Source organism: Phialemonium atrogriseum, assembly GCF_030411735.1.
Source record: "Phialemonium atrogriseum strain 8032-3 unplaced genomic scaffold QBC33scaffold_19, whole genome shotgun sequence".
NCBI lineage: Eukaryota > Fungi > Ascomycota > Sordariomycetes > Cephalothecales > Cephalothecaceae > Phialemonium > Phialemonium atrogriseum.
Window position 1 is genome coordinate 98,811 of NW_026848156.1, and position 23,284 is coordinate 122,094.

The 23,284-nt window shown below is 56.3% G+C and overlaps 10 protein-coding genes across 10 annotated transcripts; 6 read left to right on the forward strand and 4 right to left on the reverse strand.

Moving 5' to 3' along the window:
- QBC33DRAFT_495335 (Alpha/Beta hydrolase protein) lies at window positions 1-2,115 on the forward strand. Its single transcript, XM_060425540.1, has 3 exons — window positions 1-144; window positions 199-616; window positions 713-2,115. The coding sequence occupies exons 2-3, from the start codon at window positions 357-359 to the stop codon at window positions 1,749-1,751; spliced, it is 1,299 nt and encodes a 432-aa protein (XP_060281608.1). The 5' UTR covers window positions 1-144; window positions 199-356; the 3' UTR covers window positions 1,752-2,115.
- A 1,833-nt stretch (window positions 2,116-3,948) lies between these two features.
- QBC33DRAFT_544216 (FMN-dependent dehydrogenase) lies at window positions 3,949-5,870 on the forward strand. Its single transcript, XM_060428426.1, has 3 exons — window positions 3,949-4,221; window positions 4,282-4,333; window positions 4,398-5,870. The coding sequence occupies exons 1-3, from the start codon at window positions 4,107-4,109 to the stop codon at window positions 5,539-5,541; spliced, it is 1,311 nt and encodes a 436-aa protein (XP_060281609.1). The 5' UTR covers window positions 3,949-4,106; the 3' UTR covers window positions 5,542-5,870.
- Window positions 5,871-5,982: 112 nt separating this feature from the next.
- QBC33DRAFT_590779 (uncharacterized protein) lies at window positions 5,983-6,984 on the forward strand (the record flags this gene model as incomplete). Its single annotated transcript, XM_060431624.1, has 2 exons — window positions 5,983-6,019; window positions 6,209-6,984. 2 exons carry the CDS (start codon window positions 5,983-5,985, stop codon window positions 6,982-6,984), a joined length of 813 nt encoding a protein of 270 aa, XP_060281610.1.
- A 1,475-nt stretch (window positions 6,985-8,459) lies between these two features.
- On the forward strand, window positions 8,460-9,345 carry QBC33DRAFT_590780 (uncharacterized protein; the record flags this gene model as incomplete). Its single annotated transcript, XM_060431625.1, has 2 exons — window positions 8,460-9,060; window positions 9,160-9,345. The coding sequence occupies exons 1-2, from the start codon at window positions 8,686-8,688 to the stop codon at window positions 9,343-9,345; spliced, it is 561 nt and encodes a 186-aa protein (XP_060281611.1). The 5' UTR covers window positions 8,460-8,685.
- Window positions 9,346-9,378: 33 nt separating this feature from the next.
- On the reverse strand, window positions 9,379-11,176 carry QBC33DRAFT_544219 (NAD(P)-binding protein). Its single transcript, XM_060428427.1, has 5 exons — window positions 10,846-11,176; window positions 10,721-10,772; window positions 10,531-10,663; window positions 10,163-10,453; window positions 9,379-10,081 (listed from the first exon to the last, which is right to left on the reverse strand). The coding sequence occupies exons 1-5, from the start codon at window positions 10,997-10,999 to the stop codon at window positions 9,569-9,571; spliced, it is 1,143 nt and encodes a 380-aa protein (XP_060281612.1). The 5' UTR covers window positions 11,000-11,176; the 3' UTR covers window positions 9,379-9,568.
- QBC33DRAFT_140839 (uncharacterized protein) lies at window positions 11,090-12,908 on the forward strand. The gene is made up of 4 exons (XM_060422110.1): window positions 11,090-11,229; window positions 11,286-11,794; window positions 11,854-12,731; window positions 12,804-12,908. Exons 2-3 carry the CDS (start codon window positions 11,320-11,322, stop codon window positions 12,678-12,680), a joined length of 1,302 nt encoding a protein of 433 aa, XP_060281613.1. The 5' UTR covers window positions 11,090-11,229; window positions 11,286-11,319; the 3' UTR covers window positions 12,681-12,731; window positions 12,804-12,908.
- QBC33DRAFT_544227 (uncharacterized protein) lies at window positions 12,697-15,280 on the reverse strand. The gene is made up of 5 exons (XM_060428428.1): window positions 15,242-15,280; window positions 13,839-14,995; window positions 13,529-13,782; window positions 13,352-13,466; window positions 12,697-13,284 (listed from the first exon to the last, which is right to left on the reverse strand). Exons 1-5 carry the CDS (start codon window positions 15,242-15,244, stop codon window positions 12,762-12,764), a joined length of 2,052 nt encoding a protein of 683 aa, XP_060281614.1. The 5' UTR covers window positions 15,245-15,280; the 3' UTR covers window positions 12,697-12,761.
- A 2,021-nt stretch (window positions 15,281-17,301) lies between these two features.
- QBC33DRAFT_590790 (uncharacterized protein) lies at window positions 17,302-17,839 on the forward strand (the record flags this gene model as incomplete). Its single annotated transcript, XM_060431626.1, has 3 exons — window positions 17,302-17,547; window positions 17,609-17,717; window positions 17,784-17,839. The coding sequence occupies exons 1-3, from the start codon at window positions 17,383-17,385 to the stop codon at window positions 17,837-17,839; spliced, it is 330 nt and encodes a 109-aa protein (XP_060281615.1). The 5' UTR covers window positions 17,302-17,382.
- A 617-nt stretch (window positions 17,840-18,456) lies between these two features.
- On the reverse strand, window positions 18,457-19,724 carry QBC33DRAFT_455460 (uncharacterized protein; the record flags this gene model as incomplete). The annotated part of the gene is made up of 3 exons (XM_060424772.1): window positions 18,457-18,595; window positions 18,667-19,165; window positions 19,253-19,724. 3 exons carry the CDS (start codon window positions 19,722-19,724, stop codon window positions 18,457-18,459), a joined length of 1,110 nt encoding a protein of 369 aa, XP_060281616.1.
- Window positions 19,725-20,096: 372 nt separating this feature from the next.
- QBC33DRAFT_495350 (P-loop containing nucleoside triphosphate hydrolase protein) lies at window positions 20,097-23,137 on the reverse strand (the record flags this gene model as incomplete). The annotated part of the gene is made up of 2 exons (XM_060425541.1): window positions 22,806-23,137; window positions 20,097-22,730 (listed from the first exon to the last, which is right to left on the reverse strand). The coding sequence occupies exons 1-2, from the start codon at window positions 22,983-22,985 to the stop codon at window positions 20,097-20,099; spliced, it is 2,814 nt and encodes a 937-aa protein (XP_060281617.1). The 5' UTR covers window positions 22,986-23,137.
- Between the last annotated feature and the right edge of the window lie 147 nt (window positions 23,138-23,284).

A 23,284-nucleotide genomic window follows, 5' to 3' on the forward strand; every position in this document is an offset into this window, starting at 1 on the left:
CATGACGTGGCCTGTTCCCGATCCGCCTTGTCGATCCAAACCCCTGCCGCTTTTCTGCGGCTGTCGATTGCCGAGCCACTTGGACGAGCTTTGGCGCAGCTGCGTGGCAGGCCCCTCTTCCATGTTTCCGTTTTATGAGACCAGGTATGGTAATGTTTCTGCGCGAGCTTGCCTTTGGATGTTAATTGAGAGCTTCAGGCGCCCGAGTCGTTCTGCATTGACCGTTCACCTTCGCTTCCGCAACACAGACTCCCACGGTTCGAAATAACCAACCCTCCCTAGGTAGACGGCGGTAGTTATCCCCGCATCTTCGCGAACCCCCACTCCGCTTCCCGCCGCTGCACAACCTCGAAGCCATGGCGGGCGACAGCTCAGGCGCCGGCGCCGACGGCCAACATGATGGGCCGGCCTTCAGTAATGAGCTCGAGGGGGGGACCCTGACGAAGGAGCAGCCGCCCTTCTTCTCCAAGATATCGTTCGCGACGCACATCTACGGGCTGCAGAGCCTCATTTTGCCGGCGATGTGGTTTCGTGGGTGGAAGGAGTACTTCTACCCTCCCGACGGGGGGCCCAACATTGTCAAGACCTACGAGTGCCGTCCATATCTGCCGATACGGTGAGCCTCTCTGCCTGGCGCTATGCAAGATGGATGCGCTTCGTGTCCCGCCCACAAAAGAGCCCCCCCCCCGGTGTACTGATCCGCAACCCCCAGAATCTTCTTCCCGCAGACCTACGACCAGACCTCACCGCAGACCCTCCCGACGCTCTTCTCGATCCACGGCGGCGGCTTCTGCATCGGCAGCTCGGCCGACGACGACGACTGGAACCGACACTTTGCCGACTCGCAGGGCGCGCTGGTGATTGCGCTCAACTACTCCAAGGCGCCGCGCTCGCCCTTCCCGACGGGCCTGCGCGACCTCGAGGCCCTCGTCCTCGCCGCGCTGGCCGACGAATCTCTGCCCATCGACAGGTCCCCCGCCGCCGCCGCATCCGGGGGGCGCGCCGCCCGCACCGCGCTGCTGGGCTTCTCGGCGGGCGGCAACCTCGCCCTGGCCCTGGCCCAGCTGCCGAGCATAAGGTCGCACCCGCTCGCGCCCCCCGCCGCCGCGCTGAGCGTCTACGGCGCCCTGGACCTGTCCGTCCCGGTGGCGTCCAAGCTGGCCACGAGGCCGTTCAAGCCGTCGCTGGGCCCACCGCGCGGGTCCGCGGCCGACGCGCTGAGAAGCCTGGCGCCGACGTTCGACTGGAGCTACATCCCCTACGGCCACGACCTGCGGGACCCGCTGCTGAGCCCCGAGTTCGCGCCGCGGGCAAGCCTGCCGCCGTATGTGTGCCTCGTCGCGGCGGAGCTGGATATGCTCGCGCACGAGAGCTGGAGGCTGGCGTGTCGGCTTGCGGGGGAGGGGACGGGGGATCCGGGGCGGAGGGGGAGGCCGGATGCGAGGAGTGGGGATGTGGCGTGGCGGGTTTGTGGGAGGGAGGAGGGGGAGGGGGCTACGGCGGCGGGGGCGGGGGCGGGGTGGGGGCAGTTGGAGGGGACGGGGGATGAGAGGTTTGCGTTTGAGGAGAGGTGGGAGGGGGGAGGGGTCAAGTGGTTGCTTGTGCCGGATGTGGTGCATGGGTTCGATAACCCGAACTTCAGGGGCCTGATGGGTGGTGGGGAGAGGACGGTGCGGGACGCGGAGATGAAGACGGAGGCGTATGTTGCTGAGATTGGGCGGTGGCTTAGGGAGGTTGTGTGGGCTTTGTGATGGTGTTGCTGTTGGCTGTTGATTCTTTTGGGGCGTCTGGCGCTCTGGATATCGGCGTGCTTGAATGGGAATGTGTGCATGGTTTGGGTGGTATTGACATAGGCCTCTATATATGTGTTGGGGATGAGGTCGGCGAGCTGTTATAAGAGGCACTGCCTCATACCATAGGTCTGCACGTGTGTGGCGATACATCCCTTCCCCGTGTCATTGGATACAGTCACCGCAATTAGAATGGTTGTATGAGTCTGCTCACTTAAGTAAGCCTTGATTTTCTGGGAAATGCGTTGCAGCTGGAATCGGGGGTTGTCCGGGAGACTGGCGGGATCGAAGGTCTCTTGAAAGTCCCCCGGCCCGTTTTTACTAACTACTAGGACCACAACTGGCCCAAGACAGTTTCACTTTTGTGCCCTGTTTCTCTTTGTTAGCACAATACCATTGTCTGGTCGCCTTTTGCGTCTTACATTCTAGGTAGGACGAGTCTTCGAGGCACCGTTCACTTAGAACCTGAGTCTGTAAGAAGGAATTCCACACTCTCTTCCACGACTCCTCATACCTTGACCCTAAAAGAGGAAAGGGATCGTCCAAAGTCTGCTTGGCCACTTGAATTTAGATCCCTTTTGATAAGCAAGATGCAAGTCCGTTGGATACTGGGCAACTCTCTTCGGTCATCGAAGTGATGATGGGCTGTAACCTTGAGATGGGGGCTTGCTGGGGTCTGAAGACTGTCGACCGCTTTCAGAGTATATTGAGTTACAATAGTCTGCCTCGAGAGCGCATCCACATCTGTCCCATGAATCGCTACACGGCTTCTTGAAGTCTGCTTTCAGACCAAGGGCGGTGGCGGCAAGCGCTAGTGTGCGTGTGATTAACCTTATCACAGGCCGTTCCGGACAAGGGGACTTCTGATTGTATTCCAAGAAAAGGTAGCCAACAAGAAAACAATGAATTGCGATCCCAGGATGGTGCTCGATACTGTCCCTATATATATACGTCTGGGCATCGACTTATAGCCACGATATGCTCACCTCCACTGCCAAGACATATGCCACCACTCTCTTGTTCATTACATGCCAATCTTCTTCGAACAGGCTAGACTCAATGGTCCGTATCAGCCTACCGTGCCACCTCACGACCGCAGGTCTGCAGACGACTCTCGATGCGGTATTTCCTACACGAGCCGACCCGGATTACCAAGCGATATCGTAGGAACCAGGGGTTCACCAATAGGGAAAAATTCACCGATGCAAATAAGCTTTCATAGGGACAAATATCCGGCAACAGGAGACGACGACGATAGGGGGAGGGGACGGAAATTAAAACGCGGCTCTCGGGTGGGTTAGACAAGCTTTAAACGGGAACGACCAGGCAACGCACCCCGGGGACGGTTAAAGTGGGTAGTGCTCGAATCGGGAGACGGAGAGATAGGGAGACACATATTAAGCCGCGTCGTCCGGCGGCCGTGTCGAGAGGGTCCCTCAGGGCCCAGACTTTTGCTGCAAATCGGGCAAATCGGCCTATGGGTGGGGAATTGCGGGCTCGGATGTTGTGTTGTTTGTTTTGAAGGAGTAAAATGGACAACACGTCGCGAATTCCCGGGGAAATAGCCAGATGTCGGGGCTGCATGTATATTTATTCCCTGATAAATTTCTTGAACAGTCAACATCACCGGTATTAAATCACGAACTGCGGGGGGCCTGGAGCAACTATCTTCTTCAAAGGTCTCGCCGTTTAGTCCTACCGAACTCGTCGGATTGTTAGCCCATTAAACCCGTTCGTGTCAATATCCACCTCTTGCTCGTGCTTACGGAGCAGGCAGGCATGGATATATAATATGGAAAAGTGCCCATCAACGTGACGTGCACAAGCTTGTAATACCGCACCCATCTTTACACGGCATTTTCTTCGAAGCGGCCGTCAAGCTAGAAGATCTTTCTCGTTCTGATGTTTAGAGTCTGACGGAAAGAATCCATATCTTGGCTGGGGTTTTGGTTGAAGAATGGATCGATCAGTTCGATATATGCGTCGATGGGTGATGAAGAGAACTCGCCAACAGTCACTTCCATATCTTCCTCGTTTTCAAAATCGACAGAAACTGAAAGGCGGTTAGAACCCACTATGCGATGATCTACATCAATGAATTACAAATACCTAGCACGTAGCCCACATAGTCTCCTATTGATGTTCCCTTACGGTTGGATGACGACTCATCAACCCCCCTTGTTACGTCATGACTTGTCCTCAACCCTCTCCAGCAAAACAGAAACGATAAAGGTCCTCAGTCAACTCCTCACTAATTATCATATTCGGAAATCACTTCTAACTGGTTCTATGCATCCCTGAACGTGGCCTATCAAAATGTCTGACCCAAATTCGCCGAGCATCAAGAAGAGGGACACACCCTCCTGGGCACTGTACCAGCGCGAACAGTTTTGGAAATTGAACGAGGGCGAGACTCCCCTCTTTAATACCCGTACGTGATGAAAAGGCCTGCCCAGTTCGTGCAGATGTATCTCGATTAACGACCATGTAGACCCAGATAAACTTGAGGAACTGGCCAAGAAGAAGCTGGCCGAGAACGGCTGGTGAGAAAGGGACCCTCACTCCTTATATAATCAATGCCAGCGACGAGACTAAACACTCTCGCAGGCTCTACGCATCCTCCAACGCCGGCCTCTCACACACCCACCTCGCCAACCGACAGGCCTTCTTCCGGCACAAGATCGTGCCCCGCCAGCTCGTCGACACCAACTCACGCTCCACCCGGACGACCCTCTTCGGCCACGACGTGTCTGCCCCCTTCGGCATCGCCCCCGTCGGCATTAACGAGATCTACCACCGCGACGCCGAGCCAGCCGTGGCCAAGGTAGCCGGCGAGCTGGGCCTGCCGTACTGCCTCTCGACGGCCGGGTCGCGGTCCATCGAGTCCGTCGCGGGGGCCCACGACGCCGGCCGCCGCCAGTCCGCCGCCGCCGCCGGTGGTGGTGTCGGACCGCCGCCGCGCTTCTTCCAGCTGTACATGCCGCACGACGACGAGCTGACGCTGTCGCTGCTGGCGCGGGCGCACGCGGCAGGGTTCGAGGCGTGCGTGCTCACGACGGATACGTGGCAGCTCGGGTGGCGGCACGACGATGTGGCGGGGGCTAATTATGCGTTTTACCGGGGTGCCGGGGCCGAGATGGGGCTGACGGATCCGGTTTTCCGGCGGAGGCTGGCTGAGGCCGGGGTTGACCCCTCGGAGAGGCCCGTCGAGGCGGCGACGATGTGGATCGATAGCATTTGGCATGGGAGGGCGTGGTCGTGGGACAAGGCGGTGTGGGCTCGTGATAGGTGGCGGGAGATCAGTGGTGGGAAGCCGTTTCTGATTAAGGGGATTCAGCGTGTCGATGATGCTGAGAGGGCGGCGGAGCTGGGGTTCGAGGGCATCGTCGTCAGTAACCATGCCGGAAGGCAGGTCGACGGGGCGGTGGCGAGCCTCGACGCGCTGGAGGAGATCGTGGCGAGGGTTGGCGACCGGCTCGTGGTCACTTTCGACAGCGGCGTGCGCGGGGCGGCCGACATCGTCAAGGCGCTCGCGCTTGGGGCTAGGTTTGTCTTCATTGGGAGGTTGTGGATCTGGGGGCTCAGTATCATGGGCGAGGCGGGTGTCAGGCATGTCCTGCGGGGGCTGTTGGCTGACCTGGACATCTTGATGAACGTCGCCGGGATTAATAAGGTGGCCGACATCGACAGGAGCCTGCTCGAGTCGCTTCCCAAATCTTACAGTCTGCTTGCGGAAAAGAGCAAGCTGTGAGGGGCATCCTGTGATGACAAAAGGGTGTCGTAAGGAGAAGGGCGGGTTCTTTGAGCGTGACCCCGAGTCATCAACAATGCCGTCGTCTTGAACATTTGCAATGGCTTTGAGCAGGGACTGGGACAAAGGGGAACAAGGCTCTTGTGAAAAACACAGAGAGCGCCTCTGCTGACAATTCCATTGTGTCCCGTTGTTGTATTTTGTGAATTAAAGCATATGCGACTGAATGACATGAACAAGGCCCTCTTTCCAGACCCAGAACCATTAAATCTCAACAAAGGGTCGAGGCAACTTCGTCCGAGAGAAGTATTTAAGCAGTCATCCCCGACCTTACATCTCGCCATGGAATCCAACACTCCAGCGCCTGTTCATCATCAGCACAGTCAAGAACCAGAGAGTATAAATCAGCAACAGATACAGACACCCTCTTCAGCCCCAAACATGGGACACCGGTTCGAAGCTTTCCGGGACCTTCCAGGTGAGTTACAAGACGCCGTCTGGCAGGCATCCAGGTGCAGCCCCGGAGTTCACATCTTCAAGCTAGGCCGCGGACCCAGGTCATCGGATTCTAATCCATGGCCCACATCGATCCTCTCGCCTCGAAACGACCTCCGGCTTGAGCCACCAGCTCCACCTTACTACGATACATGGGAATGCACTTGGGCAGGTGAAAACAACCTTTCCGCCTATGTCGTCACGAACCGTGTCCGACAGGCATGCCAGAGAAGCCGGGACGCTATCGACCGCGAATCGGAACTCGTAAACCAGTCGCCCTGGGGGTCCTTCAATGTTCCCTGTCACCCCGCAACCAGGTTGATCTTCAACAAGAGCCAGGACACCATCCACCTCCAGACGGGGTGCCCCATCAGGCCAAGCACAACCGAGTGGTTCGACCCAAGCGTAATAGCGGGCGCGGGACCCCTCGCCAACGTCATCCTCGGCTCCGCCTTCCCTCGCCTCCGAGACATCAAGCACCTCGCCCTCCCCTGGCACGAGAACTGGCCAAGGGGCAACCCGGGCCTGTGCACGATGACCCAGATCGTCCGCGACAAGAGCTTCCTCTGGGCGCCGGCGCACTTCCCCGCCCTCGAGACCGTCTACCTCGTCGACTACGACAGCATCCGCCTCTTCGGCAACACGCCCGACCCGGCCGCGCGCGTCTTCGCAGGAGACAGGTGCCGCTTCGTCGAGGTGCTGCCCACGGACCCGGCGTGGTACTGCGCGGGCCCCGCGCTCGCCGCGGCCGCCGCTTATCAGGCCGATTACCTGACGCCCTCTGATGCCCGGAACTGGCTGTGGGGGCTGCCCATGTCGCGGGACCTGCCGCGGGGGAGTGGGTACTGTCACCCTGGGCTCAGGGACCGTGACTTGCCTGACTTTTGGGTGGGTGCGACGCACCGCCAGCAGGTTGTCTACAAGGTCTTGGTCTGTATTCAGGATTGATTCCGGTAGGGTCTAGGATTCTAGGTAATAACGGCAGGGGAGCCAAGACGATGATGTTGGGGTTTGTCGACGAGTGGCAGATACTCGAGGTCGGCGATGATAACCCCGAGTGTCATTTGGTAAGGACTACTCGCCCTTTTTTCTTTGTATTCTGATCGTGGGATGGTTTTGGTAAGGACAACCCCGTTTTCTCTTTTGTCATTGGCATCCATACTTTTGCTTTTTTGTTTCTGTGCGGGACTTTTCCGCATTCTTTTCTGCGGGCAATACAATTGTCACTCTTTTCTACCGGTCTTTCCTTACTCAGTCGCTCCTTTCCTACTCAGCTCAGGTAGGTAAGTAAATAACAAGACTACCTCAGACTCATAACATAACTTCGATGCTGCGTCTACATTGTGAATATTGCTCCCATCACCCAGGGGACTTCTCTTGTTGCCCCTGCCTTTGTCCTGCACTTGCCACGAATCATTGCTCTACATGACATCGGCACGAACCGTTGCAGTCAACACACCCTCTCGAAAATCTTGACAACGCTACTGCACCTACCTGCTTGTTTTCCTTTCCGACGGTCCGTCTTCCACGCTCCAGGGGAAAGCTTCCATCTTGCTTCCCTTTGGCAGAAACCCTTCAGAAACTTCTAACAAGATTGCCCGCGGACTCAGTTATAGAGTTTGGCGTGCCTGTGCCCTCTTGCACCGCCTCCTAAACGACCTCCTGATACAAAAGCAGGGGGTTATGCATATCAAATCGTTCAGTCACGAGGGATTCATAGACATATATATACTGTAGTAACTGAAGTCCAGGAGCATGACCCCGTTGAATAACCTCCACGCCGGTGCCTATCCTCTCTCTGGGCGTTGATACCTAGACGTAGGAATAGGCTTCTGACCCATTCATCGACCTGGGAAATGAGCGGCCGCCCAGAACAGGCTGGGGCCAATGGGAGCCGCGCCCACCCCCCATTGCAAGCTTTCCTCCAAGCTCCGTCGTCTGAACCGGGACGACCGCGACTTCACTTTCCGCTGCACACGGGTTTTGGGGATTTCCTGGTAGCGAGACTGCCCACGAGCAGCCATTTGCTAGGTAATATAAGTGGCGGTGCAGTAGCCCGCGGGGGCGGGCCAATTGGCAATTTGTTTCCAATAGCCGGGTTAATATCCAGAAGAGCCTGACGTGTGGGGATCACCGCGAATGGGAGGCGTTGATTGACGTGTGGCCTTTGGATCAAGCTTCTGGGGAACTGGGGACTGGGGACGGGAGATTTGACGGACCAATTGCTTCTGCTGATTCCTGATCCTGGGGGGGGGCGGGGGGGGGGGGTTTTTTCCGTGGGGCCTTTTGATCAATCTTTTGGGGAACGGGGGCCGGGGGGCGGGTGTTTTGCCGGCCCAATTGGTTATGGTGTTTCCGGTTCCCCCCCCCCCCCCCCCCCCCCCCCGCCCTTGTGATGATGCTACGCAACATCCTAGCTTATTGTTATCTTTGTCAGGATCTAACATCTTCTGACAGCTCCGGGTAACGGAACTTGATGCAGCCATCCCGGTCACACGTCCCTTTGGGATCTACATAAAGGCCGGACGACATCCCTCCTCTAGAGGGCCAAGGAGAGATACACTCACCAGCCCTGAACCCACACAGTTACAAGCCAGATCTCCAGAGCTTCTCTCACTTCACTTAACCAACCAACCGACCACACCAACAATGCTCCGCCCCACCGTTCTCGCCCTCGCAGCCGCAGTCGCAGCCGCCCTCTCCGGCACGGCCTCCGCGCAGGCCAACAAGCTGTTCACGGGCCAGGGCTACATCCGGGTGCTGAACAGCAGCACGGTCGACGCGGCGGTGCCGTCGGCGGCCGTCGGCTGCCTCGACGCCACAGGGGCGGCGACGGCGTCGGACTGCGCCGTCTTCACCAGGGTGGACGAGTACCCGCGCGTCGTGCGCAGCCCGCTGGGCAACTGCAGCTTCTCCGACGAGGACATGCCCGTCAACAGCGACAGCGTCTACGGGCGGAGGAACCATGCCTGGTCGTGCCGGGCTGGGAGCCCTGCGAGGGATGTTGACCAGTTTGCTTCGATTGTGAGTTGATGATGCTTTGCTCTTTTCTTTCTTTTTCTCCTTTTCTTTTTTTCTGGGGGGATCCAGCTTAAGCTAACTGGGGGTTCGCTGCATGCTCAGGATGGGCTTGACTACCCTCTTATCTGTAACATGGCGGTCAATTGCTTCTACGACATAGAGAGAGCCCCCGAGGGGGATGACAGGCTGCCCGTGTGGCAGTTTGTCTGGGGCAGCATGGAGATGGGCGTCCCGCCGGGACACCTGAAGACGGCTTGGTTGTGGGAGCCAATTCAAGAATCGGCGTAGAAAGAGATGGGATGGGACTGGCTAGTTTTGTGGGTTGGTGCATGGTTACATAGTGTTCCGTCTGTCATACGAGGAATAGAAGAGTGTCCGGTGGCCTTTTTGATCATTGCCAGGGGGACACGGCAGCGGAGAAGGCAACCTCGTTGAGGATTTCCCTCTGGCTGTTCCTCGTGGCAAAGCATGTAATCAGCCTATCTCTCCAGCAATTAATACAGAAATTCCATCACAGCATCCCAGAGTCCACAATCGACTGCACCGTATCTCCCACACTCGTCTCCAAATCCGTATACTCGATGCCCAACACCTCCCTCGACCTCAAGTTATCAAACCGATACACATCCTCCGGTAAGTCATCAACAGCATCCTCAGGCGGCAGCACACCCGCCAGCTCAGGCCTCACCCGCCTGACGATATCCGCCAGCCGCTTGTTGGAGAAGTAACCCCCGACGACGTAGAATCGCTTCCCGCCGGCCTGGGGCAAGGTCAGGGCGCGCACGTGTGCCAGCGCGACATCGCGGACGTCAACAAAGGTGAAGACGGGGCTGGTCGGCGGGAGGGCGGCGCGCATCTTGCCCTGCACCATGTCGCGGATGCGGTGGTTGGACGTGTTGGTGGCGTCTAGGCTGGTGAGGTGGCGCGGGAGGGGGCCGAAGGTGTAGGTGTTGTTGATGGTTGCGAGGTCGAAGTTTGGGGCTTCTTCTTTGATGAACTTCCAGGCGGCCTTCTCGGCGAATACCTGGATGTTTTTTTTTTGTCAGTGTTTACTTGTGATGGTTTGATTATGGCCTGTCTGGATAGTTGGTTGAATCTCGCTCACTTTGCTGCCTCGGTATGTGTTTTCGGGATCCAGTGCTTCCAGCCAGGTCAACGGTGCCCAGACACTTTCATCGTAGACCTTGGGATGATTGCCTGGATTGATCATCGCTGCCGACGAAGAGGTCATGACAAGTCGCCTGACGGTCGGGGCGTATGCCTTGACAGCCTTGAGGAGGCCAACTGTGCCCGAGATGGCGGGTTGGAGGAAATCCTTCAGGGGGTCCTGGACGTTGAAATGGTACGGCGAGGCCGTGTGAACGACATAATCAAAGGGCGGGTCTGATCTCACGGCCTATTTACGAGTTGCCATTAGACTCAAGGCTGCTGCTTTCATGAAGGATTAAGAGAGTATTAGCGTGGTGTACTCACTGCATCAAATGCACCGTCTGCCGCAATATCCTCGACCACCACGAAAGAAACGCTATCCTCTGACGCCGCTTCTATCGATTCTACCAACCGGCGCCCTTTTTCTTCGGATCTCACAGTGACGACGACCTGAAAGCTGGAGGACTGTCAGCAGAGAAAAGGGGCACGCTCGACCGGGACCACCCTCACTTACCCCTCGTCCAGCAATTTGTCCAAGACATGAGAAGCAATGAACCCGGTGCCACCTACATAAACGACTCGGAATTAGCTAGGTGTATCCTACTGGTGTGGGACATGCTCGGACAGGGTTTCCGTCACCAGTTAGAAGCACTCGGCCTTTTGTCTGTGAGCCCATTTTGACGTGATGATGATAACCTTCCAATGCTTCGGGAGCCGAGGTTGGATGTAAATCTCGTGCAGGATGTTTGCGGCAGCAGAAATGTTCAACAAGACACGGCCGGCCGAATATCATCTAATTTTGCGGAGGTCGAACGACAACGACCGGAGACTTCCCCAAAGTTTTGTCCGGGGGTCCGCAGACATCCCCAACCGAGGCTGGCACGTGTGTCAGCATCCTTCGAGGCAGACATGTGTGTCAGCTTCCTTCCAAGTTTCTCATCAACGCAGTCCGATAATTACTGCGCGGTCCAAATTAGCAGTGGCACATCAGACGGTGAACGGTGAACTGAAACATCAAATCAGGTGTCCTCCCGCTTGTGTTCAGACATGACCGATTCCCGCGACTGACTCAGCCCTAGAATACGAACGACAGAAAAGTAAGACATCAAAACAATGCCACCGACAGGTCCTAACACGCGCCTTCACGTCGCCATAATCGGCGGCGGCATCACGGGCCTCTCCCTGGCGGCCGGCCTGAAGGCGCGCGGCGTGCGCTTCACCGTCTACGAGCAATCGCCGTCGTTCCGCGAGGTCGGCGCGGGCGTGGGGCTGAGTCCCAACGCCGAGCGCGCGCTGGGCAGGCTGAGCGCCGGCGCGCTGGCCGCGTTCAACGCCGTCGCCATGCCCAACGGCGAGGACTACTTCCAGTGGGTCGACGGCCACGGCTCCGACAAGGTCGTCTACCGCCTGTGGATCGGCGAGGGCCTGTTCCGCGGGTGCCTGCGGTCGGATTTCGTCGAGGAGCTGGGGAGGCTGGTGGGGACTGACTGTGTGAGTTTTGGGAAGGATGCACGGTCGATTGCCGAGGAGGACGACGGAAGTGTGACGATCACCTTCGGCGACGGCTCGACAGCGCGGGCAGACGTAGGTACGGCAAAAGAACACTCCCTTCCGTTCCAGAGACTCCCCATGCTGAACCCGAACCAGTCATCGGCTGCGACGGCATCCACTCCCGCACGCGCCAGCTCCTCCTCGGCGAAGCCAACCCGGCCTCGCACCCGGGCTACACCAATAGATCCTGCTTCCGCGCCCTCATCCCCATGGCCGCCGCCCGCGCCGCCATAGGCGACCACCGGACCTCGACGCGCTTCATGTACAACGGGCCCGGCGCGCACATCATAACCTACCCGGTGGGCCACGGCGCGTCGCTCAACGTCCTCGCCGTCGCCAGCGACCCGCACCCCTGGCCCGACGCCGCGCGCCACACCAAGCCCGCCACCGCCGCCGACGCCGCCGCCGCGTTCGCGGACTGGCACCCCACGGCGCGCGCCATCGTCGGCCTGCTGCCCGACCGCCTTGACAGGTGGGCCGTGTTCGACTCGTTCGCGGGCCCGGCGCCGTCGTATGTGCGCGGCGCGGTCGGCCTTGCTGGAGATGCGGCGCATGCGGCGGGTCCGCACCTCGGGTCCGGCGCGGGGTTTGGCATCGAGGATGCGCTGGTGCTGGCGGCGCTGTTGGAGGCTGTTGACGAGGTGGGGCGCAGGGGTGGCCGGGGCGATGTCGGGGTGCTGTGCCGCGACGCGCTGGAGGTGTATAATAGCGTGCGGTACGAGCGGACGCAGTGGCTGGTCGGGGCGACGCGGGAGGCCTGCAGCTTGTTCCATTGGGAGGATCCGGAGTGCGGGAGTGATCCCGACAAGTTTGGGAGGGAGATTACATGGCGGTTTCACAAGATCTGGCATTACGATGTTGATGCTATGGTCCGAGAGGCGCTGGATCAGCTTGCGAAGAGGCGGGGGGAGATGCCAAACTGAGTGCACGTGAGGGGGAAGTAGATGGAATTATTCTATTGACGACTCGTCCAGGTGAGGCCCCCGGCACTTGTTGTAGACGAGTCAACCCAACGAATTCCTGAGACCTCTTACCACAGAGAAAAGCTCCTTTACTCTACCTTGATGCTCTGGTCGTGATGACAGTAGCTCAATGGCAAAGCCTTCCTGCAGCTCACTCAGCCGATCTGTGTGCTCGCGAGCTTCTTGAATTATTCGCCTGTAGCGCTCCACCTCGCTGCGGAGTTGCTTATTGTTTTGTTGTAGCTCCATGATGATTTGGCGGTGTGGGTTGTCCTCCTGATTTTGGCTTTCAGGAATGTTCGAATTGGGCAACGTTGGAGTTAGTGCTGTTGCCTGCTGTGGCTGAATGAAGCCCTCTGTGTTGCTCTCGAACCCGAATGCTGAGGCACTTGACAACTGCATTGGCGCAGCTGCAGCTAGTGATGCGTATGTGGCCATATCAGAGTTCGTGGCCGAGTCTTCTGGGATGTAGGACAAGGGCATAGCCAATGCATCGTTGCTAAATTCAGCCGACATATCAAGGTCCGCTGGGTCGCGTATGTCTTCTGCAGCTGTGTTTGAACTACTACTTAGAGTAAGGAATTAGCATAAGAGGACTGCAAAAAACATGGGTAACTACTACAAGTACTTACGTGGTGAATCCCTGACCTCGGTAAACCTGAGATGCAGTAGATCCAGACCCACTGGATTCGCTCTGCAGAGAAAACTGCGACGGAGTTGGCGCATATGGCAGAACAGGATCATAGTCTTAGAGGAGTGTACTTAGATTATATCATTTTAGGAAGGAGCCGATTATTCTGGGAACTTACATGGGGTATAGATAGTCGGTAAAAGGTGAGGGAAAAGGTACTCGAAGAGGTTGTACCATTTGTCCTCGTCTGTTCCGTGCTTGAATACCCTCCGAATGTGAGCCACTTGATGGGGCGCCATGAGGGTCTCCTGGCAGGAAGCGGTGGAGCATTTTGTCTCCGACTCGTGTTGTCGTGCTGCCTCCTCCGTCTTGCAAAAAGACCAACAATGATGACACCATACTGCCGGATTGTGGCGCTTAAGGACGTGCGATCTAACTCAACGTGTAAGCAAAGACTAGCAGACATTGAGGCACCAGCCGCAACTTACTTGACACGACTGAAAGTCTCGTATCCCCCAGAACGATTCTGGTAGCTGGGCATTGAGCAGTGGGGGATTGCCTGTCCTTTCAGCTTCTGGAACGGACAAGCAAATCTTTTCGACGATGTTGGGCCGGCCAGGGCGGCTCCTGTCTGCCCTCCTTTAAAATGCTTGCGAGCTTGATCGTTATTCTCGTCATGGCCTTGGTCTCCGTCGGACGATCCGATGGATCGCTTGTTGCCTGCTCCTGTTTGACTACTGCCGCCGCTTGAAGAAGACCCGGCGGTGTCTGTTGCTGTGCCAAACTGGGACCTCCCGGCCCCCTGCCCCATACAGTCGTTAAGTGTGACGGCCCGAAGGCTGCCAGCTGTAATGGGAAATGGATTGAGAATCCAGGCAAGGGAACGGACAATGCCGGACTGCAAAGACCCAATAGGAGGCGAACTGGTCATACCGCCGACTAAGGCGTGCGAGGGAGTTGAACAGCGAGAGGAAGTGGAACCTTCAGTAACTGTTTCCCAATCCGACTCAAACTCTTGTACGTCTTGGGCAGGATCCTCGCCACGAGAATCCTGAGAATTGTTTGATCCATGGTCGTCAAGTTCACAACAAGGATTCTTCGGGATCGATCCTGTTGGGTAAGGAGACCAAGATTGCAAACCCGGTGAGGAACAGAGACCTTTGAGGAGGGCTTCAGGCGGGGCTTCCAAACGTCTCGGATCAAGAATATTCTGGATATGAGTAGGGTGTAAGACAGGCACTACCGAGAGTGCTGAATTAGGGGAGATTGCTTTTGGTATCTGTGCTGTTCCTCGATTCGACGGAGCAGCAGTACAGGGTGCTTTCGGAGATTCATGAGTCGAGGATTTGGGCTCGCCTGGTCTTCGGATTGTCTCACGACAAGGAGAAATCGACGATTGTCCATCTTGACTTTCGGAGAAGGTGGTTTTTGAGCAGAGAGAAGGACATGCTGGCACATCGTTTGATGGGGAGGCGAATGGCTGCACGAGCCGTTTGGACCCTTCTTCAGATACCTTGTGTGTTTTCCAGAAAGGAGCATTCCAATTAGGTCCTTCACCATGGAGGGCCTTTAAAGCTCGAAATTCAACAAAACCATCATCGTCGTCATCGTGGATGTGGGGTTTAACGGGATGGGAATTTCGTTCCTACTTCTTGATAAGCTTAGTGATCTAATATACGGTGCTTAAAGTCTAAAGAGGACACAAAACTCGTCTAACGCCTAGCTCGTGTGCCGGGAAAGGAATTATGACAGCATTGCTTGTCTGTCGCTGACGCAAGTTTGGGAATTGTTCTGGGAGAGGCTTGTCGGGTTTCGGGACCAGAGACTTCTGAAATAATCATTTTTGGAAGTGTGGTGTAGTTAGGGTTTTAGTAGCAGTGAAGAAACTCACCATGCCTAGCAGTTGGGGTCGTTTTTCCTTGGTGTTCCGATTTCAAGTGAGGAAATTGAGACGCAGATTAAGAGGAGGGGCACTTGTTTAAAAGGAGGCCAACACACAGAGCTGTTGTGCAACCAGTTGCGCTCCGAGGTGCAGGCTAAGCCCTTTTTAGATATGCAAGAAGCAGGGGCTCCTAGCTATTTTGCAGCCAGCAGTGCACCTGGATGCGCAGCCAGCAGCACACCTGGATGCGCAGCCAGCAGCACACCTGGATGCGCAGCCAGCAGCACACCTAGATGTGCAGCGAGCAGTGCAGGTAAGCTTCTAATTACCAGTGTGGTTTGGCCAAGCATGTTTGACGTCCCTAAAGTGAGAACTAGAAATGTTAGAGATCTAAAAACTATTAATTCACAATTTGATCCTTCTCTTTTCTGCAAAAGATTTTGTCTTGTACTCGTATTCTGCCCGTAACCGGTTCACTTTTTTTGAGGATGACCACCAAAGACAGGTGAGAAGGGTTGATGTTTCAGACTTGGGCAATATTGACCAATGACAGCTTGAACATCGATAAGGACCTGAGCCCTTGTCCGGCCCCCAAGTCGACACTTTCCAATGCAGTGTGTGCTACAGGATCTCGGTCTCTTGTCGAGGTTTCTCAGCGGACTGATCTCTCCCAGAATCCCCTGAAAAGAAATGGTGATCCGGACCATAGCCCTGTCATTTCGCAGTCAAACTGTCCTCGCGAGCCGGATCTTGACTTGCGTGGCATTGGGAGCCAGTTTGATCCTTTAAGCCTCGCCTCGAACGTCGACGACTTTTGCATCGGGAATTCAGACAGCGATGATCCAGGCGCTCAAGGGATGCAATAATTCGAAGGTTTTGTCTAGCGTACGAAGTACCAAGTCTGGAGTCAACACGGCTGTTTCTCGCTTTCTTGACACATTTTATATCTTCTTGTTGCTTAAAGAAATACTGTAAGTATCTATGGTGTAATTATGCGTTGATTTCCAAATAAACGAGGATTGAGAAGGGCTAAGTGGGATTCGAGAAAGTAAACGTTAGGAGAAGTTGGAAAGAAACGACGGGCCTCAAAGTAACAGGGCGCTATATTAACACAAATTTGCGAGAACAAGAAAGCGAAACCAATCAACAATGAGTGTAAAGTTAGAGCGGTTGCCAGCAGTTATTTGAGTCTCCTAATTATGGGGTAGCCGTTTCAGGCTTCTTCGGTTGCAGTTGACGCTATTCCTACATTCTTGTGGCACGGCAGACTTATGTCGGTGCAGAGGGTTGTGGAGAGAAGCCAATCAAATGGGCTCCGAGAATAGTGTTATACGCAACTGGTGCATACAATCAGTAGGCATACGGCATCGTCATACATGCAGTGTATGTCGCCGTATCCTCGCGAGAGACCTAGCAGAGACACCTTGCAGGTGAACTTGATCGCACTGTCGCTAGATAGCTAGGAAACTTGCCATTGGTGTCGTTGATATTGTGATGCCTAAGACTGTGATATCTTAAGGCGGATGGTGCGTTGAAGTCAGACTAGGTGAGTAGGGGAGACGCATCCAATATTGCGTCTCATGGCAGGACAAATGAGATGTGTCACAGAACTCGCATGGAATCTTGAGGTCGGTGAAAAGGTGTGAGGAAGGTGCATGGTGCTTCAGTGGCAGGGTAGTGTCAGAGTGGCTGCTTATCAGGTGACAGTACATGTGCCTTCAACAGTCAAACATGTCGAGTAATGTAGGTAGGTAGGTAGGTAGGTAGGTAGGTTGATAAGGCAGGTGCAGCCTGATCCAGGGCAGGCAGGTCGTGGGAGGTGGATCTCGAGGGTGGGCTCTGGGCCCAGGCCGCCCTAAAGCCCTACAGCGGTGCGCACCGCACCACCCACAGAGGCACCCCGCTGCCTTAGCATGGGATGGGAGCTTGTTGCCTTGCAAGGGGAGGCAACGGACGCTCTATCACACCAGGCTGAGGTAGGTAACACTGAACAGCCTCACTAACGCCCCGCCGTGCCAGCAATCACTCTCGAATCCTCCCACTTTCGTCTCCAACCTCCTCACCCAGATCTAAACCTTCTCTTCTCCGCAGACTGTCCCCAGATATCCGCCTCGTCTTGCTTAATCCCAAGCAGACGTCGAAAGACCAGCATGGGTCTCGTCCACATGGCGACTCTCGCCGTTGCTAGCATGCTTTTCCTGATTGCTGGGTTGGTCGTTCGGTCCTCGGGTTCCGCTTCAACAACAGCCATGACAGTCCCCCACATCTTCCTCGTCTCTTTCAAACCTTCGGCCTCGCGCGAGACCATTCAGGCGGTAAGCCCTACTGCCCATTACAAAAATAGAATGCGTGGCAGGCTAATGTGTTTATTGCAAGATCCACAAGCGGATCATCGCGTTCAGGACTGACTGCCTCGATCCCGACGGAAAGCCATACGTGCTCGCAACGAAGGGCGGCATAAACAACAATCCCGAGCACAGCGTCAGTAGGCCGCACCATTCGCGGTTGCCCTGCTCTTGACTGGACTAGTTGCTGACTTCGTGCTTTTCAGAAAAAATGACCCATGGCTTCATCATGGAATTTAAGAACGAGGCAGACCGACAATGATTTGGGCCCCCGGGGGGGGGGTTTCCAGTTTGCTCGGGGTTGGGGGGTTTCACGCGACAGACAGCGAAGCTCCAGCAGAATCTCTTGCAAGAAGGAATAGAAACGTACTCCTCTTCCAACAAACCCAGGTCATCACAGAGAATGCAAAATTATTTACCCCAAATGCCTGCACCATTTCTCCAGCAGGTGATCTGAATGATGGTTTCGAGACCCATTGCAGGCGTCGCCTCAAAACAGTCAAGGGCGAAACGCACCTAGGAGGGACTCGAAGCTTACTTGAGTTCTACACCAATCTCCTTGAAGGCAGCCTCTACAAACTGCCTCACGGAACGCGACTCTCCACTGGCGAGGGCGAAGTCTTCAGGAGCCTGCTGCCTCATCATGAGATATATTCTGCGAACCATGTCCTTGGCGTGGGCCTAGTCTCTTTTCAAGTCCACATAGCCCGGACGGATATCATCTGCGATGCCGTGGGCTATCCGTGCGGCGCCGAGGGTGATCTTGCGCGTGACGAAGGAGCTCAGCTACATGTTCGATAATGCTAGCTAGCTGGTACTTCCTCCGACTCCTACTTCTGAGGCCCACTACCGCGTGACAATTCCAAGCCATGCCTCCATTTACATATCCAACGTCTTATCCAACATCTCATACACAAACTTGACCTCCGGGACTTTCGCCTCAAGCTCACTTCTCGTCTCCTCCCAAACACGCTGCTGCGCCATGCGGCCGCTCTTTCTCTCCATGAAAGGCGGATACCTACCATCCAGTTATTAGTTAAGGTCGACTTAGAACCTCGACTCGATCTCTGTAAGGGCATTCGAACTTACGCCGCAGTATCAAAATCCTGCATAATCTTCCCATGCCCTTCTTCTGAAGCCGAAACTCCATTGACCAGCGCAGTGGCACAGATTTGTGGATCTCTAGCGCCAAAGTTCATGATCAACCTCGGAATCAACTTGGCCTGGTTTGGATTCGTGAGTGGCGTCCACGCCGAGCCAGGGTCGGCGCTGTTGATGGTCACTTTGCGCATGCCTTTGCCTGCGGCTGCGGTGGCCGAGGCTCGGGCTGCCAGCTCGCGGGCGAAGTACAGAAGGAGGGCTTTGGAACGGCCGTACTGATGCGCTTGCTCCATGCCGCCCTTGTTGTTGCTGAGATGTTTGAGATAGGAGCCGCGCTTGGGTACGGACATGGTGAAGGAGGATGGATACACGCCGAAGGTGGTGACGAAGGTCAGAACAGGAGGGGATGGATTTGTTGGGCAGGATTTGAGCAGTGGAAGTAGGAGGAGCGCGATAAGTGCGTTGGAGAGGAAGTTGACTTGGATCGCTATTGTGAGACGAATTATTAGAGTTCCGTTGCTGTCATGCAAGCAGTGGAGAGCTTAGAGATGGGGAGAGAGAAGGAGACACCCACAAGTTTCCCAGCCCTCAGGTGACTCGCGGCGATTGAAGGCGAGAATCCCTGCCGTCATTAAGACATGATCAAGGCTCTTCAATTCGCGTGCCTTCTTTCCCAATTCCTGACAGCCTGCAAAGGACATCATGTCGATTTGCCAAACCAGAATGTTAGGCTTGGTCTTCTTCATCTCACTGAGCTCTGCCTCGATTTCCTCCTTGACGCCTCCACAATCCTTGACGTCAACAAGAACAAGAGTCTCGACCTCGCGGTGAGCAAAGATTTTCGCAGCCCTGGAGCCGAATGCGCCATTCGCGCCAGTAATCAGGACAGTCCTGCCTTTGTATGATTTAGTAACCACGGTTGGTCTGCCATGACGCTGATTCCACAGACTCCGCCATGGGAAATATTCTGCCAAGAACAAAGGGATCCCGAAAATAAGGATGGTGATAAGGGCAGGTACTAAGACGAGTAAGCCGTAATTGGCCATTGTGAGAGTGATCACTTTAATTTCCGAGCAATTGTGTCTGGCGTTTTGAACAATGTTGTTGAAAAGGGTTAAAAACATTGATCGACCCATAATCAGGCGACGCGACGCGAATCCTTGGAAGTCGGGTGCCCGCCAACTTCAGATCGGAGAATAATTTGGCCGCGAATTCACCCCAAGGCTGCCCTGCGCATTGACGGCGAGCCATAATTAACACTCATTCACGCAAGTCAGTAGTCTTGCATCGACCAATTTGCTATTCTACATGCTTGCTTCTATCTTGAAGGGACAATGCGAAACTCCTCTCCCCTAGGTAGAATCCGTAATCCGTAGAATACCACGAAGCAGTGATCTGTAATCCGCATGCCCTCTTTCTTACCAGGCGTCCCGCTCTCCAGAACGCCCTCCCAGAACCCGGGAACGGTCCGATCCCGACTCTTGTGCCAGCAGTGTCTTTTCAATCCTCGTCAGCTTCGCCGACTCTGTCGAAGCACCCTCATCCAGGCGGGCCCCATCAGCGCCGCCTTCCTCAACCAGGCCGTTCCGGTCGCAGAAATCCAACACAGCCTTCCAGTTCGGATCCTCAGCCAGGAGGTCCCTCTTCCCAATAACAATAAGCCCAAACTTTGCCCTCGTCAGCGCCACGTTCATCTTATTCGGCATCCCCACGATGCCCCACCCAAGCGCCCGATCCCTCTCGACAAACCGCCTCCTCGACCTCGTGGCGCAAAGAATAACAACCCCATGCTCGAGGCCCTGGAACGCCTCGGTGGGCCCGACGTTGACGCCCCAGAGCCCAAACGGCTCCGCGCGGATCGCCTTGCGCAGGCGCGCCACCTGCGCCTTGAACGGGCTCATGATGCAGATCTCCTCCTGCGCAACCAGCCCCGACGCCACCAGCCGCGCCGCGTACCCGCACGCCACCGCCGCCTCGCCGGCGTTGTACCATCCCCCCGCGTCGGCCTCGAGGTCGTCGGGCGACGCGTTGTCGCAGAACAACACCGGCCACCCCCGACCCCTCCACCCCTCCCACCCGGCCAGGCGATCCGTGCCGCCAGCCTCGGGCTCCAGCGTGTCGGCGTAGAAGAGGCTAGATGGCGCGGCGAGGATGGCCGGGTGCGAGCGGTAGTTGCGGATCAGGTTCGTGAAGGCCGGGCGCAGCATCGGCAGCATGTCGCGCGTCAGCGGCGGCGGCGGCGCGTCGCGGCGGCGACGCCCGCCGGTGCGGCCGCGCGCTAGCGGGTGGTCGGCGTAGACGGGGCGGGCGAAGAGGCGCGCGAGGAGGGAGCGCTTGAGGGATGTGGCGGGGGCGGCTGTGCGGGGGCCGAGCTGGTACTCGTCGCCGGCCATGACGAAGAGCGGGGTGAAGGATAGCGGGGGGGATTCGGGGGGTGGGGAGACTACGTAGAGAGGGACTAGGGCCTCGGGTTCTGTGGCTTGGGCTGCTTCGTCGATGAGCAGCGCGTCCCAGTGGAGTCTGACCTCGGGCGGTGACGGGTCGAGGGGGTGGATCCGGTCGCGGAGGCCGTACTCGGTGGCGTACAGGTCCGAGTTTGTCATCCGGGCGTACATCAGCATCGACGCGTCGCGGCAGCTGGTCACGACGATCTTGTAGCTCATCAGCTGTGCAAAGGGTGGCAGCGCGAACGTGTCCTGGGCGATGTGGCAGTAAGGGAGGAGCCCGTCCGGTACCTCGGTAAACGCGCGGGACGGTCTGTTGAGCCTCAGCAGCTCGTTCGGATCCATGTGTTCCTTCAGGCGTGCGGCGAGCGTGTCCGAGGCGGGATCGGAGGGTGCGCATATGAGGATGTGCCACACCTTGTTGACGTTTCTGATCAGCTGTAGGGCAGTCTCGATCAGGGTCTTCGTCTTGCCCGTGCCGGGAGGGCCGGATATGAGATAGGGAAGAACACCGTAGTTCTGGGAGCAGATGTTCTCGACGGCCTTCCTCTGCTCCCAGTTGATGGCAGTGTCGAATAACTGCTGGCCGAAATTCCCAGAGTGAAGGTTGGCCTGCACATCACAATCGGCCTCAGTCGGGAAGAGCATAGACTGGATCCAGAACTGATTCCTTTGTGCGCCCACGATGTTACCCTCTTCACCCAAACCTTGGTCCTGATAGGTTATGTTGCTGGCAGCCGTCAAGGCGCCCTGGATCTGCGGGAGGACGTGCTCCATCGGGAAGTATCTCTCTCTGGGGACTGGGAACTGCACGTTGAACTTGAGGTGTTTCTGTGTGGGTATCGACATATGGTACGGATGTCCAAGCAAGATCTCGGAACTCTGAGTCGTGAGTCCAAAGACGCGAAGAACAAGTGTTTCCTTGGCTCGCAAAACGGCCGAAACACGCGCGAGGAACACAAGCCCGGTCCAAGGCTCGGAGTGGTGTGCCGCCGCTGCATGCCGCAAGTGCGACCCCTCCGACCAGGGGTTCATCCCAGCCTTCTCGGCTAGCCTCATCGCATTGTGAGAGCGAAGTTGTCGGAGTTGTATGATATCGTCGTCTTCCACGTACGGGCTGTTCTCCCGCAGACCGGGGACGGTGATGGTGCAGCGTGCCACACCGTCAGGTAAGAAGTCGACCATGCCATGATGCCCGTACAGAGAGCATGACGCGTTTTCGTCCTGCTGGAAACGGATCTCCTCTTCTAGGTGGAGCCGGAAGAACTGTTCGTATTCCTTCGGAGTAAGGCGCGGGCCCTGGTCATCGGCTACCAGCTTGTTGGCGTCTAAAGGCTCGAGGACAGGCGGCAAAAGATTCGGGACAAGCGATTGGATAACATAGGCGCCAAAGTCGATCTTCTTGACGGGCTCCGTGTCGAATATTGTGCCATCCGACCAGTTGATCTTTTTCAGCTTCTCCGGCACAAACGGCGTGGCGTAGACATCGAAGCCTCGGTCGAGTTCATCGTCCATTCTCTTGGGTTGCAACGGCCCCTGTACGTCAACCCCCGTTCCCGCAGCCGGTCCTTCTCGTGTCCTTTTGCCTTTCTTCCGGGTGACGCCGACCTTTTTCTCACGTCGGGAGTTAGCATGCCTCCCGGGTGGTGAATTCCCGCGCGTGTTGTTGGAGCCACTGCAGACCTTGTCTGGTTGATGGCCCCCAGAACTGGCATCAAAGTTCGAGGGCGCATCACGTGAACTGACGGATGAGTATCTTGAGCTGGACGCGGTGCTGGGCAGAGGCTGGCCTGACCTCGGGTCGATGATGGGAATGGCCCTAGCTCTGCCAGGTCGGACGAAGACTGGCGGAATTTGTTCCATGTTCCTGGCCTCCGTTCCTCCTGGTACGGAGCAAAAAGATCATGATCGATCGCCCAGAAATCGGTGGGACAAAATGAAAGCGAGAGGTGTCGGTGGTCGATTTCTAGACAAACGACGATTTTATTTGCTTTTTGGCAGCCTGGGCCCTGGAGTCTGTTAGTGGGGTATAACGGCTACAGGACTATCTTATCTCCCCCTTTCGCATAAGGTACACAGATCACGGACGCGCTGAATATTATTGGTTGTCTCAATTAGCTTCTTTTTATCAAGTCCAAATACATTTCTTGTCTTCATGAACA

Coding starts and splice junctions, on each gene's coding strand:
- QBC33DRAFT_544219 (XM_060428427.1), bottom strand. CDS start 10,999: ATGATATTCGGCCGGCCGTGTCTTGTTGAACATTTCTGCTGCCGCAAA. Junction 10,664..10,720: donor GACAAATTGCTGGACGAGGG/GTAAGTGAGGGT, acceptor ACAGTCCTCCAG/CTTTCAGGTCGTCGTCACTG. Junction 10,082..10,162: donor ACACATACCGAGGCAGCAAA/GTGAGCGAGATT, acceptor AAAAACATCCAG/GTATTCGCCGAGAAGGCCGC.
- QBC33DRAFT_140839 (XM_060422110.1), top strand. CDS start 11,320: ATGCCACCGACAGGTCCTAACACGCGCCTTCACGTCGCCATAATCGGC. Junction 11,795..11,853: donor GACAGCGCGGGCAGACGTAG/GTACGGCAAAAG, acceptor AACCCGAACCAG/TCATCGGCTGCGACGGCATC.
- QBC33DRAFT_544227 (XM_060428428.1), bottom strand. Junction 13,467..13,528: donor ACCGACTATCTATACCCCAT/GTAAGTTCCCAG, acceptor CACTCCTCTAAG/ACTATGATCCTGTTCTGCCA. Junction 13,285..13,351: donor CGAGGTCAGGGATTCACCAC/GTAAGTACTTGT, acceptor TACTCTAAGTAG/TAGTTCAAACACAGCTGCAG.
- QBC33DRAFT_544216 (XM_060428426.1), top strand. CDS start 4,107: ATGTCTGACCCAAATTCGCCGAGCATCAAGAAGAGGGACACACCCTCC. Junction 4,222..4,281: donor GACTCCCCTCTTTAATACCC/GTACGTGATGAA, acceptor ACGACCATGTAG/ACCCAGATAAACTTGAGGAA. Junction 4,334..4,397: donor AAGCTGGCCGAGAACGGCTG/GTGAGAAAGGGA, acceptor ACACTCTCGCAG/GCTCTACGCATCCTCCAACG.
- QBC33DRAFT_495335 (XM_060425540.1), top strand. CDS start 357: ATGGCGGGCGACAGCTCAGGCGCCGGCGCCGACGGCCAACATGATGGG. Junction 617..712: donor CGTCCATATCTGCCGATACG/GTGAGCCTCTCT, acceptor CGCAACCCCCAG/AATCTTCTTCCCGCAGACCT.